Source organism: Sander lucioperca, chromosome 12 (genome assembly GCF_008315115.2).
Source record: "Sander lucioperca isolate FBNREF2018 chromosome 12, SLUC_FBN_1.2, whole genome shotgun sequence".
NCBI lineage: Eukaryota > Metazoa > Chordata > Actinopteri > Perciformes > Percidae > Sander > Sander lucioperca.
Window position 1 is genome coordinate 21,837,759 of NC_050184.1, and position 19,334 is coordinate 21,857,092.

At 40.2% G+C, this 19,334-nt stretch overlaps 1 protein-coding gene across 1 annotated transcript; it reads right to left on the bottom strand.

The window, feature by feature from the left end:
• Positions 1-10,880: 10,880 nt before the first annotated feature.
• On the bottom strand, positions 10,881-14,120 carry LOC116059187 (C-type lectin lectoxin-Thr1-like). The gene is made up of 3 exons (XM_031312142.1): positions 13,709-14,120; positions 13,316-13,407; positions 10,881-11,043 (listed from the first exon to the last, which is right to left on the bottom strand). The coding sequence occupies exons 1-3, from the start codon at positions 14,013-14,015 to the stop codon at positions 10,909-10,911; spliced, it is 534 nt and encodes a 177-aa protein (XP_031168002.1). The 5' UTR covers positions 14,016-14,120; the 3' UTR covers positions 10,881-10,908.
• Positions 14,121-19,334: the final 5,214 nt, after the last annotated feature.

Genomic DNA, 19,334 nt, shown 5'->3' on the forward strand with positions numbered 1-19,334 from the left:
CTGGGTCGGCTGTCTTGACTGTCGTTCACGATGTGTCGGCTGGCTTGACCGCAGTACTAACTGGCAGGAATGAATAAAGCCATTACACAGCCAGACTATGTTCTAGTCTTATAATGTACACGTAGTGATAACTACACCTGGGTGTTCAGTCGTCTCGTGTGTTGAACCGTGGAAATAAATAGACAAACAATTTTGGAATTTGCACTGCGATGTTGTCAGGAAGCCTATTCACTGAATATTCTGCCATCAGAGATTACATTGTATTGCTGACAGGTGTTTCAAAATATCTGGGAACTTTTCCGGAGCTCTGAATGGCAGAGGATAGCTCCAGATGTATTTATTTAAGATGTATTGGTGGTATTTACCTCAAAAGCACATTAAGCTAAAAGCAAGGTGACTTCTTCGGACTTGCGAGTGCTGTCAGATGGATCGTATGCGGTTTGATCACATAGCCTAGTGGTGTGGTGGTGAAGTGCAGTCATGATGTGTTCATGAGCGTAGGGTAGGCTCAGGTCTACGTCCCGTAGTAGCCTATATTTTAATTTAACATCTTTAATGGTAAGAGACCGCACAGGGATGGATAATGAGCGTTGTTTAAGATTAAATTACAATGCCACATATGGCAGACACCTTCAGATGTGAGAGACCCCCTCAGAGTTTTGACTTTGTTGCTTTCACGTAATTCAAGCACTGGTTTGTGTGTGTTAGAGTGTGTCTAACGATGTGTCTCACAATGTAATAGAAACGAGTTTCTGTATGTGTGAGTATATGTGTGTGTGTGTGTGTGTGTGTGTGTGTGTGTGTGTGTGTGTGTGTGTGTGTGTGTGTGTGTGTGCAGCTACCACACACACACACACACACACACACACACACACACACACACACACACACACACACACACAGCCACCTACCAATTAATATATTCATACATGTATGCAAAAAATAAATATGCATCTAAATGAATGTCATTGTTAATCATTAACTTACTCCAGACTGAACAACAGAAACATTAATTCCCCCAGCATTTAGTATACCGAAAATAATTCATTTTCACTTGTTTTTTAATTAAGAACAAGTGACTTTACGTACATAAAGTGGCATTTAAAGGGTTAAAATTCTAGATATGAATGAGTTTTTGGTAGTTATGATCAGGACTGAAGTCAGTTAAAAGATTTAACTATAATATTAATATAAAGTATTTTTTTTAAGAGTATTTCCTTGGCACTTCAGGCCCTTCTAGTGACAGACAGACATGTAGGAGAGAGAGGGGGGGGGGGGGGGGGGGACACACAGGAAAGCCCCTCTGGCCAGAATCAGACCCACGACCTCCGTGTCAAGGACCGAGCCTCCACACATGGGGCCCCCCCTACCACTAGGCCACCCAGGCAGCTATATCTTTCCAGCAGTTGTTTGAAAGGGGACATGTTTGTCCTCTAAGGTAACAAGAGGAACATTTTAAAGTGAGGCCCAGCTGATAAATGTGCTGTATAACTAAACATGACTTGACTTAAACATAAGATCATAATTTAACTAAAGTGAGTCATAATATTGTTCTGATAAGAGTTCTGTAGTCACAAGGATATATAGATGTGTAATAAGACTATAAACATTAATAAAACCTAATAATCACTCACCTGTTGCAGCCATGATGATCAGAAGAAGTTTGTCCATCTTGTTTGTTCTCCGTCCTCCTCACTGTGTGACTTCAGACAGACCACTGATCATATAACTCATTGTTCACTATCAGATGATTTCATGGAAATATGTCAGAGGTGACAGTTATTTGCATTTTAGGTAAAAACATAAATTCCCCTTTTTCAGAAACATGTTTGATGCCATTCTGTTGGACTAATGGAGAATTCAAATAATGACCGCAGCCTGTAGAGAAGGAAGGGTCAAGGCAGGGACATGTCCATTACAGGAGAACAGACTGCCTGTAGTGTCTGTGTGTGTGTGTGTGTGTGTATATATGTGTGTGTGTGTGTGTATGTGTGTGTGTGTGTGTGTGTGTGTGTGTGTGTGTGTGTGTCTGTGTGTGTGTGTGTGTGTCTGTGTGTGTGTGTGTGTGTGTGTGTGTGTGTGTGTGTGTGTGTGTGTGTGTCTGTGTGTGTGTGTGTGTATATGTGTGTGTGTGTGTGTGTGTGTGTGTGTGTGTGTGTGTGTGTGTGTGTGTGTGTGTGTAGATCAGGGACATGTCCATTACTTTTCTAAGGTTTTCATATCAATCTGTAGCTTCTCAGTAATGTTCCTTATGTATTCATATCTAAACACAGACAGACAGACACACACACACACACACACACACACACACACATACACACACACATATACACACATACACACACATATACACAAAAATAAATAGGTATATATAAATATATATAAATAAGATAAAGTGAAAAAAAAAGTGCTCGGAGCAGAGTTCACTTCCTCTTGAGCTGCTGGAAGAACAGAGAGGAAACCAAGAGGGTCAGCTTCTCCTCGGACCACGTAGCTCCTATGGAGACATGTTGATGCTACCAAGCCATCAGCTCCGTTAGCATCCCATTGACTGCCATTCATTCTGATGCTACCAAGCCATCAGCTCCGTTAGCATCCCATTGACTGCCATTCATTTTGATGCTACCAAGCCATCAGCTCCGTTAGCATCCCATTGACTGCCATTCATTTTGACGTCACTTTGACAGAGAATAACTTTACATCTGAAGAGTTTAACCCTTGTGTTGTCTTCTCGTTGACCGTGCAACTTTTTGTTTTTCTGGGTCAACATTTAAACTTTGTTTAACCTTGTGGGCGTCTTTTTCAAAACTTTTGTTGCTTCCCCCCCCCCGATGTTTTTATCATTTTTTTTCTGCGCCTTTGGACGTTTTTGTCCCCCCCCCCACACACACACACACACACGTTTTGGAAGCTTTTGCGGACATTTTTGTCACTTTTTTCAACGTTCTTTCATAAATCTTTTTTTTTGAATGCTATAAAATTGAATAACCCGTCCAAATTAAATTTTTGTATAGTGGGCTGATCATTTATTTTACTTGTGAAGAGCGTTTTGTGGAACAATCCGTGTTATTTTTCTGAAAATTTGGTTGAAAGAAACCCACTTTTCTGATGAAGATTTTTTTTCTTTTCTTTTTTTAAATGGGTCAAATTTGACCTGAGGACAACACAAGGGTTAAAGACTCTATTTGTCCATTGTTTATTTCTAAAGAAACACGACAATGTATAAAAGGCTCCATTACCTTGTAGCTCACGTTATGGCTCCGTAGCAGACGTTTTTATAAAAATAGGCTAACGATTGGGTCATAACCACGAGACTTACTGTCTCATAGTAGAGGAATTACCGTATAGTACAGGAGAAGCTCTCAGGCAGTTTGGACTTCCATTAGCTGTTTAAGTTTAATTACTAATGTTAACTATCATTTTAGTGATCAATAATTAGCCTGTGTCTATGTTATCTCCTTACATATACCTACGCTCTCCGTCTCTGCTAGATTGGGAATGATTGAGATTTCTCTTGGCACAGCTACCAGAAGACTTACAACTTTCAGACAGGTTGCTCACGTCACATCTACGTCTTCAAGCTCAGTTGGAGGCTGCTCAGTAACGCTCAGCCATCACCGGGAAAGAGACTTCACTGGTCTCCGTCCAGAGACACGGGACCTGCTGGTCCATTATATATATGTCAATGGAGCAAACCCTGCGTCGAGAACGATACCTACCTCGTGAAGACATTACAATAAAAGTTGTTAAAACTGATTAAAAACTCTTAAAAATAATCCCCTGTGGAGCCCTGGACCTGTGAGAGTGCAGTCAGAGAGACCTGACGTCTCCCTCACAAAGAAACCGCATCGGTGAGCGATCGTTTTTACCATGCTAAGCGCTAGCCGCTAATGCTAGCCGCTAACGCTAGCGCACGTGGAGCACTAGCTGAGATGCTAACTAGCACAATGGCAAACGCCATTCACTAACGCTAAAACCATTAGCTTGATATTTTAAAGCTGCAAACTTAATCCAGTGCTGTGTAATATGTTTGTTTGCATAATAGTTACACACTTACTGTGGGATGTGTTGATTTAGCACTTTGATCTGTGCATTTTGAGCACATTAATATTTGAATTATCTTTGAGTGTTACATTTTATTTGAGATGTGTCTGAACATGCCTTCACATGGCAGACGGTACACAAAGTCTGTCTGCTTACTAGCATCTATGTTATTTGGTGTTCTAATTATTATGTGGAAGCGATATTTTGATATTATATTGAAGAGGTTTTTCAATAATTATCTCTAAGAATATTTTGAGAATGTTTGTTTCTGATATTGTGATGTCATATTACAATGATTGTTGAGTTTAATGCTATGATGATTTAACATGAATTATATTCTAGTTGATGATTGGAAGCTAAAGGAATGTTCTGACCTTACTCACCGTAGCTCAGGTTTGTTGCTGGACCCTTTGAGCCTTTGATCTACCTGGATGTTGGAGCCAGGGTTCAGAATCAGCACCATCTACCAGCCAAATGCTGGGAAAGTATGCAAGTGGCTGGTAGATTTGAAAAAAAGCAATGGTCATCTATAGAGTGGCTTGTCAAATGTGAACATTCACTAGCCAGTCGGCTGGTGGACCAAAAAGTTAATGTTGAACCCTGGTTGGAGCCTGAATCGAGACGCTGATGGCGAGCCACAGCCCAGAGGAGAACTAGAGACTTCCACACTTCCTTACATACACCCCCCCCACCAACTGGGACAGCTGTAGGACAAACTCTCTCCACTTCCACAGTGGACTGAACGGGGGGGATTCTGACCTTTAAATCACAGCTGTGAGTTTAGTTTACATTTTTTATTTTTCTACTTACCCGGGTAAGATTTATGTCATTTGAAGAGTGTGCAACGTTTATGATTTTTGGCTTCTACTTCCCATCCATGCATTAAAGAGGGAAGAGTTTCTGTTTCTCAGAGAAAGAACAACTGTGTTTGAGTCATTCCTGGTGGATTGGGATGAGTACACACACACAGAGACACACACACACACACACACACACACACACACACACACACACACACACACACCACACACACACACACACACACACACACACACACACACAGACACACACACACACACACACACACACACACACACACAGAGACACACACACACACACACACACACACACACACACACACACACACACACACACACACACAGACACACACACACACACACACACACACACACACACACACACACACAGACACACACACACACACACACACACACACACACACACACAGAGACAGACACACACACACACACCACACACACACACACACACACACACACACACACACACAGACACACACACACACACACACACACACACACACACACAGAGACAGACACACACACACACCACACACACACACACACACACACACACACACACACACACACACACACACAGAGACACACACACACACACACACACACACACACACACACACACACACAGACACACACACACACACACACACACACACACACACAGAGACACATACACACACACACACACACACACACAGACACACACACACACACACACACACACACACACACACACACACAGAGACAGACACACACACACACACACACACACACACACACACACACACACACACACACACACACACACACACACACACACACACACACACAGAGACAGACACACACACACACACACACACACACACACACAGACACACACACACACACACACACAGAGACACATACACACACACACACACACACACACACACAGACACACACACACACACACACACACACACACAGAGACAGACACACACACACACACACCACACACACACACACACACACACACACACACACACACACACACACACACACAGAGACAGACACACACACACACACACCACACACACACACACACACACACACACACACACACACACACACAGATACAAATATTAATCGATAGATGGATCAGTTTCATTAATTTTTCTGTGTGGGCTCCACGTTCGGTCAGATCTGGAAGTCAAAGTTGGTCATTGTGTGACTTTGGTTGTAACTCAGCGATGGAGGCAGCGGTAGAATCTCCCGTGTTCTGAGAGGTTAAAGGGATTTGTCCTGCTGTGGACGTATGTTCAACACCTAATAACAATAACAGTCTGTGGTTAGCAAAGACTAAGATTAACACTGTTATAGATCCACCTGTGATTAGGAATTAATGATACCACAGTCAGCTAGTTTTCATTCACTGTTACATCTGAAAAGACCTGAACACAAAGAGTCAGACAGCATCCCACTCTCCAGCTGTCTTTAGCAAAACTCTCCTCAGGCCCAGAAGATCATTTCAGAGCCCCCCCCCCCATGTCCTGCACCCTGAGGACCAGCTTCTCCCTTCAGAGTCTCCCGGTGAAGACTTGACTACTTTACCAACTCCTCTGTCCCCCTGTCCATCAAAGTCCTAGATGGCAAACCAGCCAGAGCTGCGTTCAAACTGACTGCGTCGGCCGTCAGACGGGCGGTGAAAACACAGGCCTTTCTATTCATTTTAGATGGGGGTAGTTCAAGTGTATGTTTGTTTGTGTGTCTGCTCTATGTTGTGTTGTATTTCCTAACAGCGGATACTGGATGTGTCCAAGACTAATCTCCAGTGTTGTAATGTAACGGAGTACAAATACTTCGTTACTGTACTTAAGTAGAAATTTCACGTATCTGTACTTTACTTCGCTATTTAAATTTATGTCAACTTTCACTTTTACTCCAATACATTTCCTAGATAAAATGTATACTTTTACTCCGTTATATTTCCACTAAGCATCTTCATTACTCATTACTAAAAAAATAAAATTAGAAGAAATGTGTGCGACTGCAATAAGGGAGGTTTGGCGAATCACTGCTCCTAGATTGCATTACGCACGCTCCGCACGCTCCGCACGCCGCACGCCGCACGCCGCACGCTCTATTTCAGCGCTTGTTTGTTGCTAAAGGAGGAGGAGGAGGACGCACAACTGGAACCGCCATGGAAGCAGGAGCACCTACTGGAGGACCTCCCGTTACCGTAGACGACCACCCCGACGATAGTGGTGACCTCGGTGAACAGGGTAGTGGTGAAGATAACGTCATACACCCGTGGCCGTATTTACAAGAAAAGTTTCTGTACATTGGAATGAAAGATTCTTCCTACCGGATGATAAGAAGATCTGGGAACCCTGAATATGCTTTATGCTTTACTATAAGAAAGCCACAATAGAGTTCAGTACTTTTACTTCAAATACTTAAGTACATTAAATATCAGAAAATTACTTTTGATACTTAAGTACAGTATATATCAGATACTTTAAGACTTTTACTTAAGTAATATTCTAAAAGGTAACTTTCACTTCTACCAAAGTCTTTTTCTAGTACGATACTTGTACTTTTACTCAAGTATTGCTTTCTAGTACTTTATACAACACTGCTAATCTCCTTTGGATCAATAAAGTCGATCTTATTTTATTTTGTTAAGTACTTATTGAATACTTTTATTAAAGTAACATTTTCAATGCAGGACTTTCTCTTGTATTATTGTAGTTAGACAGTGTGGTATTGGTACTTATTCCACTTAATGTCCATGTATAAAAACATCCATGTCCTACAGAGAGCAGAGCTGTATTGTGCCACATTTAGCCACTAGTTCATTTCCAGAGAAGGATCTGAATACCTCCTCCAACGCTGCTTTGACTTTCTATGCAAACACAGAATGATTTGAATGTTGTAACAAACTCCTGAGAGGAACTGCTGCAAGCAGCATCAACATCTACGTTAGGGGTCAACTCGTTATCGGCCTGGCCAATTATCAGGGAGATAATTGTTAATTTGCAAATTATCTGTATCTGTGTTTTATTTGACCAATAACTGATTAATTAATTAAAAAGTGCTACAGCTCTGTGTCTCTCCCTCCGTTTCTCTCACACCTGAGTCTCACTTAATGCTCCGCCCACAACACCATCTGATTGGCTAGATGTTATACAAGTACTATCCAATCAATCTTCCACACTGAAGTTGTAAAAACAGCCCAATCCTGTGATCTATTTCTATAATGACAAGCCTGCCCACTTCTATCACTTAAAAAGACAGAATAATGAAGGTTGCAGTGTTAACTAGACCATTAGCATTCAGGGTTCCCCCAGTGTATTACAAGTCTCTGGGAATCATTGTTTAATGTATTTTAAAGTACAGTTACAGTGAGACGGCTCGGTGGGAAACTTGGGCTCTACATACTGCAGTAAAAGTACTAACACACACTGTGAAAATATTCCACTACAAGTTAAAGTCCTACATTCAGACCTTACTGCATACGTAACATATATATACATAATAATGTTCTGGTTTAATAAAGACAAGTATACAACCAAATTAAGATGAATGAGGGGGATCATTAAAAATCATTTTAGTTATTTCAAAACAGCTGTATTGCTGTGAACTAAAGTATTTAAGAGGAATCAATTACTATATCTAAGTTTTTTAATAAAATAGCAAGAAAGCACAAGGACAATTTGCCTCTGACACAAGACCTATTCAGCAGTTTGGTTAACCACTGCTACTTACCTACTTCCCACTGTTACTTGAGATTTAATGGTATTAAAATGAACATATTCTGACAACAAGCTGCCTCTTTGTTTAACAGACTCAGAAATATAAATCATTTTGATTTATTCAGTCAACTAAATGTATGTAACAATGAGTGGTTTCTGTGTCAAAAGAGGCCTTGTGCCATATGAAGGATATCTTTCTGTTAATCATAGTTTGTTTATTATTTAAAGGTCTAAGATCCATGTGGCTGCGTAAAGGAATTGTATTTTTTATATTTTGAATCAAGCTATATTATATATTTATTAACATGATAAAAAATCTCTAAAATCAAAAGGTGGGTGTTTGGAGAAAAGAAGTTTGTGTCATGTGTAGGGCACCAACTTTACCACGATATTTAAACTGTATTCACTACTTCTCATGTAGACGTCTTCCCTTTTCTCATGAACCAATCAGCTGGCCCTTCATCCAGCCCATAATAACCTACCTGTAACGTTTCTCTGTCTCCTCTTCTGTTTGGAAGCAGCTCCACATCATCTGTCCTCTGATATGAAAACAGCTGAGTTATGATCATATTGAGTGGAACATTAAACTAGCAGCCAGAGAGTCTGTTTATCAGACATTGCTGACAGAAAACGCTGCGGTTTAAAGTCAACTCGTTTTCATAACACACACAATGTTCTCCATTAAATATTCAGCTGACGCTCTGAAGTTACCTAGCAACAGTGGATGTTACCGTCAGCTCAGTCAGCGTTAGCCTGACATCAACAGGTGTAGACAGAAAATATGATTATGAGCTCATTTACTGAATCAACCAACTCAGGTCTCCTTTCTTTTCTTTCTTTTCATCCACAACATTAAAGTCTTCTGCTGCTGCTGCTGGCGTTGTGCTGCAGACCGAGATACCTGCTCACTGGAACTTTCTATCCTTCTGTCAACTATTTTAGAGTGCACGCCATGTTCCTGGTCCACACAGGCACGCTCTCTGCTGCTCCTCCGTGGTGGTCAAACAATAATAACAAACCACTTTGAAAGTAGTGAAAGACGGGATTTACATGTACATGTACAAAAGCTATTGAAATATGACCAAAACAATGATAACTTGCTTTTATCTTGAGCACAAGTGACTCGAGAAATGTACCAAAGCGACTGAGAACAACTGTTAATGAGTTGAGCTGCTCTACAATCTGTCCCTATCTTCCCCTGGTTGGGAATCACTGCCCCGGTATAATGCAGAGAGGGAGAGAGCCCTCTGCTGGCAAGATCTGTGCTAACATCCTAGAGACACACCTGATAACAGAATACAGGTAAGAGACAGGAATACCACCATCACACATCCTAGAGACACACCTGATAACAGAATACAGGTAAGAGACAGGAATACCACCATCACACATCCTAGAGACACACCTGATAACAGAATACAGGTAAGAGACAGGAATACCACCATCACACATCCTAGAGACACACCTGATAACAGAATACAGGTAAGAGACTAAGTCATCATGTGTTTGACCCTTTATGTTTCTCTGAATTAAAGAATGTTTCTGTCTCTTCTTGTTCAATGCAAGAACTCAACTAATAGAAACAGAAAATGCTGAGTCATGCTGTTAACCACCAACTCATGTTTTAAATAGTTAAAGAAAAGATTGAAACTCTTTTTGTTAGTTCATCATTTTCACAACTTTATTAAATTTATAAGAACAAAACAATTTGTATTCAAATTCACTCTTAAAAAGCTCTTTTATTTCTTACTAAAATATATGAAGTTTATGACCAAATGTGACGAATAAAAATCCTCAAATCTTGATATTGAAGAAGCTGGAAGCTGTAAATATTTAGTATTTTAGTTTAGAAGATGTTACAGACACATAACAAGTCTCATGACTAACTTTAGGTAAATGTTTAAAGTTTGCATCTCTAATAAGGTGACAGAACAACAATCATACATATAATTACTTTATAATATTACTCTCACATGAAGAAAGATAGTTAGTCTGATGAAAACAGATTTTAAACGTTCAACACTAAAGATAATTTATATTTTAAACAAATGAAATAATGTTAATGTTAAAACATCTCCACCACAACCTGAAAAACATCAACATCAAATATCAGAAATCAGTAAAATATGTCGGTTATATTTCCCCACAGATGATAAATCAGATAAATACTAAAGTCTTGTTTTATTCTAACAACAGTCTAAAGCCCAAATATATTAAGTTATTTTTGGGCAACAATCCAGATTAGCGCCACCTGCTGTTTCTCTGATGAAAACAGATGCAGCAACTCAACATTACAGCTCATCCCTCTTCCTCCTCCTCTTGTTTGTCTTCTTGTCTTCCTTGTGGAAGACTTTTCCATCGGCCTGCTTCCTCCAGCTCAGTTTGATGTTGTCGTCCAGCCCCTGGTCCCTCAGCTTCTGTTTGAGCTGAGACACAAAACTCCTCCACATCATCACTCACAGAGAGACACATCACATTCTGCACTGGTAGTTAGATTGTACTCATCTGGAAGCTCTCTATATTTACTATATTTACTGGTGGCAAGTGTCTTTCTTGCCGAGGGCCCGGGTCGGGCCAGTCCTAGACTGATGGCAGCATTAAGGTTGGGCCCTGTAGTTTCTGTGATTACAGAATCATGGACAGAATCGAGAAATTGAGAACTTAAAAAAGCTAAACACAGATTCCATAGGGTCAGAATCCAAATCAGAAAGGATCTATTGCCAGGTATGTAAGTAGCATTTACAAGGAATTTGCTTTGGTTTGGTGTATACTAGTCTCGCTTTGCCAGACCCTCCTCCACAGCTCTGTGGAGGAGGGTCTGACTAGTCCACACAGCATTCCTGGGTGGGAGAACAACGTGCTCTGGTTTATTGGTATTTCTTTAAACCAATCACAATCATCGCGGGCGGGGCTAAGCTCCGGACGGAGCCACGGTGCCTCTGCTAAATAGTCTCAGGAAGGAACTTGTTTTGGTGGAACATGTGGACGTTCAAAAGTAGTTTTAGTCGTGCGACTGGAAGTGGAACATCATGGATGTAGACATAGGTGCATACATATAAAGGTATTTAAAAATGTATATTAAATAAACAAACAAATGCAAAAGTGATGATGCAAGATGTGCAAAGTTCAGGATATATAGTTTGTTCAGAGGACAGGATGTAGGATTACAGTAGATTCAATAATTAAATGTCAGTGGGGGTCTGGGGCCTTGTAGATTAGGCTGATGGACCGAGATCCTTTACTGCAGTAAAAACTAATACTAATACCACACTGTAAAAATACTCTGTTACAGTAAAAGTCCTGCTTTGAAAATGTTACTTAAAGGTATGTAAATATCATCAGGAAAATGTACTTTAAGTATTAAAAGTAAAAGTACTCAATGCAAAACTAGTAACTAAAGCTATAACAGATGAATGTAGTGGAGTAACTAAAGTAACTAGTAACTAAAGCTGTAACAGATGAATGTAGTGGAGTAACTAAAGTAACTAGTAACTAAAGCTGTAACAGATGAATGTAGCGGAGTAACTAAAGTAACTAGTAACTAAAGCTGTAACAGATGAATGTAGTGGAGTAACTAAAGTAACTAGTAACTAAAGCTGTAACAGATGAATGTAGTGGAGTAACTAAAGTAACTAGTAACTAAAGCTGTAACAGATGAATGTAGTGAAGTAAAAAGTACAATATTTCTCTCTGAAATGTAGCGGAGTAAAAGTAGAAAGTGGCATGAAAAGAAAAGACTCAAGTAAAGTACAAGTACCTCAACATCTGGACTGAAGTACAGTACTGGAGTGCATGTACTTAGTTACATTCCACCACTGGTGTTAAGTTTGTACAAATGTAAATAATTCTTTGTCTGAATGACGTAGAGCCCAAATTCTTTTTTCCCTGTATTGTATATACATGTGTGCCCTTAGGGAAATGTTGAATTACTTGATTCAACTGTTTTTCTATTTTAAAAAAAATAATTATCAAATAAATCTAACTTTTTCTCTTTTTGAAGTTTTATCATACCATAATAACTTTGTTATACAGCTCAAAAGACATTTAGGAGCTATTCCTCCTTCTGGCCATGGTTGTGATGTTAGTTTGAGACGCAAGACTTGCAGATAGAGTAAAAAATGAGCTCACAGTGAGTAAAAATGGAGATGGACTGTATTTATCTAGTACTTTTCTAGTCGTTAAGACTACTCAAAGTGCTTTAACAGAGTACAGGAACCATTCACAGACATTCATACACTGGTGGCCGAGGCTGCCGTACACGGTGCCACCTGCTCATCAGATAAACATTCATACATTAAAAATGATTCCCAAGAGACTGAGGCCCGGTGGCCACCAGGCTCGCAATGCACTGGTGTCAGATAGAAGTTTCTGCTGAGTGGTGATTCAGAAAATCAAGTACAATTACTTTGCTACTATACTTACAGTAAGTAGAGTTTTCAACAATATGCGCAAAACTCATGTCATGTATGCGGCCAAGTATTGTAATTTGGATAACGTGTATATATAGCTTTTAAATGTTCTTATTTAGCTGTATTTATTATTTTAAATATCTCTATCTGTTTCCTCCTCACACGGTTTCTTAACTGCTGGAATGTGAATTTCCTCTCTGAGGGTCAATAAAGTTTATTTTATTTTAATTTGCTTTTAAGAGTCATTTGGTTGTTCTGTTTTAGCATAAAAGTATAAAACATGATTTACCTGCTTCAACATGGCCTCCATCACAGCAGGGTCATTCAGATCCAGATTCTCCTTGTTCTCAAACTTCACTTTCATCACTTTCTTTGACACCACTTTGTAAAAATCAAACAAACTTTATGAGTTCAAACATTTCTGTCTGGATAATAATCAGCATCCTGTTCATTCCTCATCATCAGTCTAAACAATAGATTTAGCACTAACTTATCATCTGCAGCTGATCACCACTGCATGCTAACTTTACTAACTATTCCATGGAAATGATCCACATCATGATGTTCACATTTACTCTCCACAACTTGATGTATTCTCTTGTTTTTGTGTTATTCTCATGTGATGCTAAAGTAAACCTGAATCTTAATGTAAAAGCTGTCTGAATCCCGGGTTAGCACTCACCTGGACCGTAGCAAATGAACGCTCTCTCCATGTCACAGGGCCAGTCCTCCCAGGCTCCTGATTGGCTGAAGTCTGCAGCCACACAAGTCTCGTTGTTGTTATCAGGTTGCCCGTTCTTCCAGAAGCTGAATGAGGAGTTACTTCCATCTGACCACTTCCAGGAGTCTCTGAAAAGGCCGATACAGGACCAGGCAAGGTTTCCTCCAGTTATCAGCTCCTGTATCTTCTGGTTCTCTGTCATGTTTCTCACACTGGCCAGGTCTGTGTGGTGAGCTCTGCAGTAGCTCTGGGATGCAGTCCTTGTCATAATGGTGTTGATGAAGACAAAAGTCACATTTGATCCTGAAAATGGAGCAGAGAGAAGTGTAGAGGCAGCATAACATACAACCTCCCATCCATCCACATCTGTGATTCATGTCTTTATAATATCTACAATAAATCCACTGATATATAAAGAACCACATCAATAAACTAATGAATAACTTTATTTACCAACATTCTCCACATTAATAAGAAATGTCCTTAAATCTACAAAACAATAGAGTTTGGGCTTAATGTTTCTCAACATACTGTATGAATATTTTCTCAGGGTTATTAAACACACATGATCTGTTTATATTGTAAGATGTGTGCACGTGAACATGCACGAGTCCAATCTCTATAATATAATATGATATGATATGTCTTCCTCTGGTGGTGATGCTGATGAACCACTGAGCTGTTGTACTGCTCTCATTCCTGCCGTCTTATTATCTGCTGCTCAGTCAGCTGTAAAGCTCTTTGAATGGTACTAACCTGTGTGAAAGCTGCTTTTTGTCAGAGTGACTGACTGATACTACAGAGGCCTGAATAATGAAAACAAAGAGGCAAAGAGAAGCAGAGAAGGGAAACTTCACTAGTTAATATTCTCACCTCTGACATCTGCACAGACTGGATAACTGCTGTAGTCGTCACAACTGTAGTCGTCAAACCAGAGTCCATCAGAATGACGCATCACTGTGCAGACTTTTCTACTGTATCCAGCGTTTGGTCGTCCAGGGTACCATTGTCTGAACTCCGTCTCCCCGGGTTTGTAGAAACTTGTGTCTGACAGTGACCACCTCCAGCTGCCACCAGACAGTCCTATCCAGGCTCTCTGATTGTGATATAAAGAATTAGACTCTGCTCTAGCTGTTTGTTGAAGACCAGATGTTTACCTAATCTTTCCATCTCCAGTCTTGATACTATCAGTCTGATCCTTTAGGACTCCTTCATTCTGTTACCCTCCTTTAATAACTCATTACCAGAGATAGTTTCTGATCACTCAAACTGATTTTCAATTAGCTTCTCCAGAACATAGATCTCTGTTTTTGTAAATACTGTTTTGTGATGTTTTAGTTTTGTTTTACTGCATTAGTTGTTTCTATGTTTTAATGTCTTGTATCAACTTGCTTCTATCGCTGCCTCTTGACCAGGTCGTCATGTAAATAAGAATTAATTATCGATTGACTTATCTGGTTAAAGAAGGTACAATAATAAATTAATAAATAAAATAACGACTTCAAGACATGTGTTTGTTATGTTCAAGTGATGGTGACCAACATCCACAGCCTTCGTTCTGAGTACAAATATATTCAAATGTTTATGTGAAGTTAATTTGAGGCTGGCCATCAATCATACTACAGGCTGTAGTAGACCGTCGTTGCATGATAAGGAACATTTGGGTCGGTAACGTTACTCCTGGTAGTGCCCATTGGGCGCGCAGTCTTCACCACTTCTGACCTGTACAGGTGCGTCTGTTTAACCATAAAATGGCCTAAAACGTAATCGTAATTCATTATTTATTCAGCAAATTACGTTTCCATCAGCGTTTATAGCATACGTCGTTTACCAATTAACTTTAAACCAAACGTTTAGACTTTGAGTTGCTATTCATGAAATTTAATCAAATTTTACTGTTTTTGAATTTTTCATTCAATATCACTTAATTCACATAAAAATGTGTGAATGGAAACTCAGCTACTGTCTGCTGAAGGTTAAACTCAAACACTTTAGACTTCTACTACATTTCAAAGATAAATATTCTACTTTTTCCTGCTCTACATTTAGTTATTAGTTCCTATGGAGGGTTTCAAACCTCCTGTCAGAAAGACGTTGAGATGAAAGAGAGAAAAGTGAACTCACGTAGCTGTTGTTGGAGTAGAACATGTTGTCTAAATTTGCCGTGTTGTTCAGGATCTTCATAACCTCCATGTTGTCTACAGTGGCCAGGTCTCCGTCTTTCTCTCTGCAGTATCTTTGGGCTTCAGTAAAGTTCTTCCTGTCATAAACAAAATAGTACTGACGTCCAGCAGCTGATGAGACAGCACTCAGCCCTGTAGGGACACACACACATTTAATATCAACAACTTTTTAAAGACATTTCGTATCACTGTTATGCAGATAATACACAATTATATGTTCTAGTTACACCAACAGAACCTTCTCTCTGTTTCTTTACATGACTTAGGTTTTATGATATAATAGAATAGATGTGTGTTTCCATTTGCACCGGTACAGGGCCGTACAGGTAGTCTGGCTATCATCAGACCAAGCTCAATCTTTTAAGATTGAACATTAGTCTGGGGAGTCTGCTCTGTATTTTCTCTGCACAAGAGTTGTGATCAACAGGCATAGTTCAAATGACTCTGTATGCAATTGGATAGTCCTTCAACCAATCAGATCAACCGGTTGCTGCGCTTCGGTGGCCGCCATGTTGAATGTAAACAAGAAGCTGCTTGGTCACTTCTCTATCGTCATCGTGTTAAACCCACCAATAGCGCGCCAGGTGGATAAGCCAGTTTGTGATTGGTCCCTGCAGATTTGTAATGGAAGCAGGATAGATAAACGTACAGGTTTCCAGCCTGAGTTGCAGGGAGGAATCAAACCCCCGGCAGATCCGGCTGGTTTACCCAGTCTACCGTACAGGTACATTAAGTGGAATTATTGTGCGTTGCTCGTAGAGTCAGCTTCACAAAACTACAACATGCATTTCCTGCAGTAAAATGTGTGTGAATGCTGAGAAGGCTAAACTGGATTCCTGGCTTAAACGTGTAAGAAGAAGCCTAAATCATGGACAACATTGTTGTGGGATTGGTGACAGGCTCGTCAATCATCAGTTAATCAGGGCGGACCCAGCCCCCTAAAGCCCGCCCATAACGCCGGGACTGAATAGATGTGACTAACTGGTAAACCCAGTAGTGTGAGTAGTTACTGGAACACAAACTAAATTAGAGCTGCAAGCAGCGTTGGACGGGCCCTCACACCTCCTTGCATGACCAATGAAAATGGAACTCTCTGCTCAGTTCAATGATACCTCATACAAGAGTGTACAAGAAACGGATCGTTAGTCATTAAAGGGGGCGTGACTTAATCATATGGGGCGGGGCAAACCGTCACAAATTGAATAGGAACTCTTTGCCTAGGAACCTCAGACTATGAATGGCCTGTTTGACTTCCACTAATGTCACCTCCCCTTCTAAGAATTTTTTGGATCCTCGGTTAACGTAGGAATTGAAATAGAAGAGAAGAATGCTGTCAGTTTTGATTCCTCCACATTCCCCTGGGATGTATACAGCTCTTGATAACATGTTTTGAATACCTCATCTATCTCTTTTTTATGTTATTAATTTGTCATTTTTATCAAACACCGAGGGAATAATGTTAGAAGTTTGCATCTGTTTCACCCGATGCCCTAAATCTTTACCTGCTCTCTCACCTTGCTCATAATATTTTTGATTCGTGCAGAATGAAGCAAATTCAACTTTTTTTGTATGATGTTCATCTCAAACTTTAATGTATTTAATTTAGCCCAAGTTTCCTGCTGAGGGTGACACATGTGTTGTCTTTCTAGTTCTTTGATATCCTCTTCTAATTTTAATAATTTATCCCTCTCAGCTTGTTTTATCAATGAGCTGTATTGAATAAGTCGCCCCCTTACATATGCCTTAAAGGCATCCCAGGTAATCCCAACATCCTCAATACAACCTTCATTAAATTCCCAGAAATCCTTCATTACTGCTCTGATATATCCACAGTGATCTTCATTATTTAATAGTGAATTATTTAGGCGCCACCTTAAGTCTACAGGGGCATGGCCAGTTAAAACTATGTTTCCAATAGTAGCATTAGGAATCTGATCCACCAGAGAGTGAGAAATTAGAAAGTAGTCTATTCTAGAATAGGTAGAATGTGGGAGAGAGAAAAATGTATAATCTCTTTCTTGAGGATGAATCAGCCTCCATATACCAACTAGTCCCAGTTCCTCTGACATTACATCTATAGCGGCGCAAGATGGATCATTAAATTGCCTAGGCCTGGAGGAGTTATCTAAGTAAAGGTCCCTAACTTGGTTAAAGACCCCACCAATGATGATGTTATAATTTCCTATGCTCCTTATAACATCACAAACTTCATGGAAAAATTGTGGTTGTGAGGTGTTAGGAGCATATAAATTAGCAAAAGTCAACCTCTGACCCTCGAATACAGCCTCCAATATTACCCATCTACCTTCCTGATGTGCATGTTGTTTAAGTACCTGGAACTTTATGTTCTTCCTAATCAATATGATATGAGTGATTCCTCCTCATTCAGATGGGTCTCTTGAATAAAAACAACATCTGTCTTCTTCTGATTTAAGTAGGTAAGAATCTTTCTCCTCTTAACAGCATTGTGGCAGCCTGCAATATTCCATGATACCACTTTGAACGTATTCATAAGATAGTACAAATTAACATACTGTGGACCCCTCCTCCTGTCTGCACTGTGTGCGCTAGTGTCTGATTGGTTTAAGAGACTGGATTCTAGGTTCAGTTCAATGGCGGGTCCTGTGTAAAGCTCAAGGCACATTAAGTCAAACAAACATAAACTGAACATAACAGAACAATACATAGTAAATAGGTGGGCATAACCGCCCATAAGACAAGACAACTCCTAAGGGATCCCATTGACGGCTCACTTACCGCCCCCACGCCCCCCCCATCCGCACCCCACAATCCTCCTTCTACTCCTATAGTTAAGTCGTATAGGCTATTTGCAAATAGCAAACCCAAGCATAATGTGTTACATTTATACAAACGTTACCGAACGCACAGCTGGACCATGTAACGGAACCTGGAAGCTTTCTCGAAAGTTTCACGATTATAAAAGGTAAATTATATCTTACCGTTCCAACAACAGCTAACAAAGGAGTGCACCGTAGGGTAGCCCATAGAGTGCCATGTCCATTGCAGACCTTTAAATAGTGCGAAAATATCTCCCCCAGTGAGTATGAAAAATAGAGAAAAGAAAGAAAAGCGCACCCAAATAAAGTTCAAGCAGTCATTAACCCTGTATGATAATTGTACATCAGTCCTGTGCATCAAGAGCAAAGAACCTACTGGATACCAATTTGCCTGAGCTGATATGAGTTTAAAAGCAACTGGTAGATTCATCCATAATCACCTCGCTTCCAATTCACCGTCCTCACTCGTCTATCTTCGTGCACGGACCCCCGCCCGCTAAGAAACTGCTTCACCAAAGCAAGCCTCTTAAAAAATCAATACAAGGGTAGATATTAAAGGGTGATACAATCCAGGTATATGGATGCAAGGCCGTCCCTCCTCCTGTG

Excerpts from the sequence above, each read along its gene's own strand:
- LOC116059187 (XM_031312142.1), bottom strand. The coding sequence starts at position 14,015 with ATGACAAGGACTGCATCCCAGAGCTACTGCAGAGCTCACCACACAGAC. Across the intron at positions 13,408-13,708 it reads GTTCATTTGCTACGGTCCAG|TGGTGTCAAAGAAAGTGATG; the intron begins GTGAGTGCTAAC and ends ATTTTTACAAAG. Across the intron at positions 11,044-13,315 it reads TGGAGGCCATGTTGAAGCAG|CTCAAACAGAAGCTGAGGGA; the intron begins GTAAATCATGTT and ends TTTGTGTCTCAG.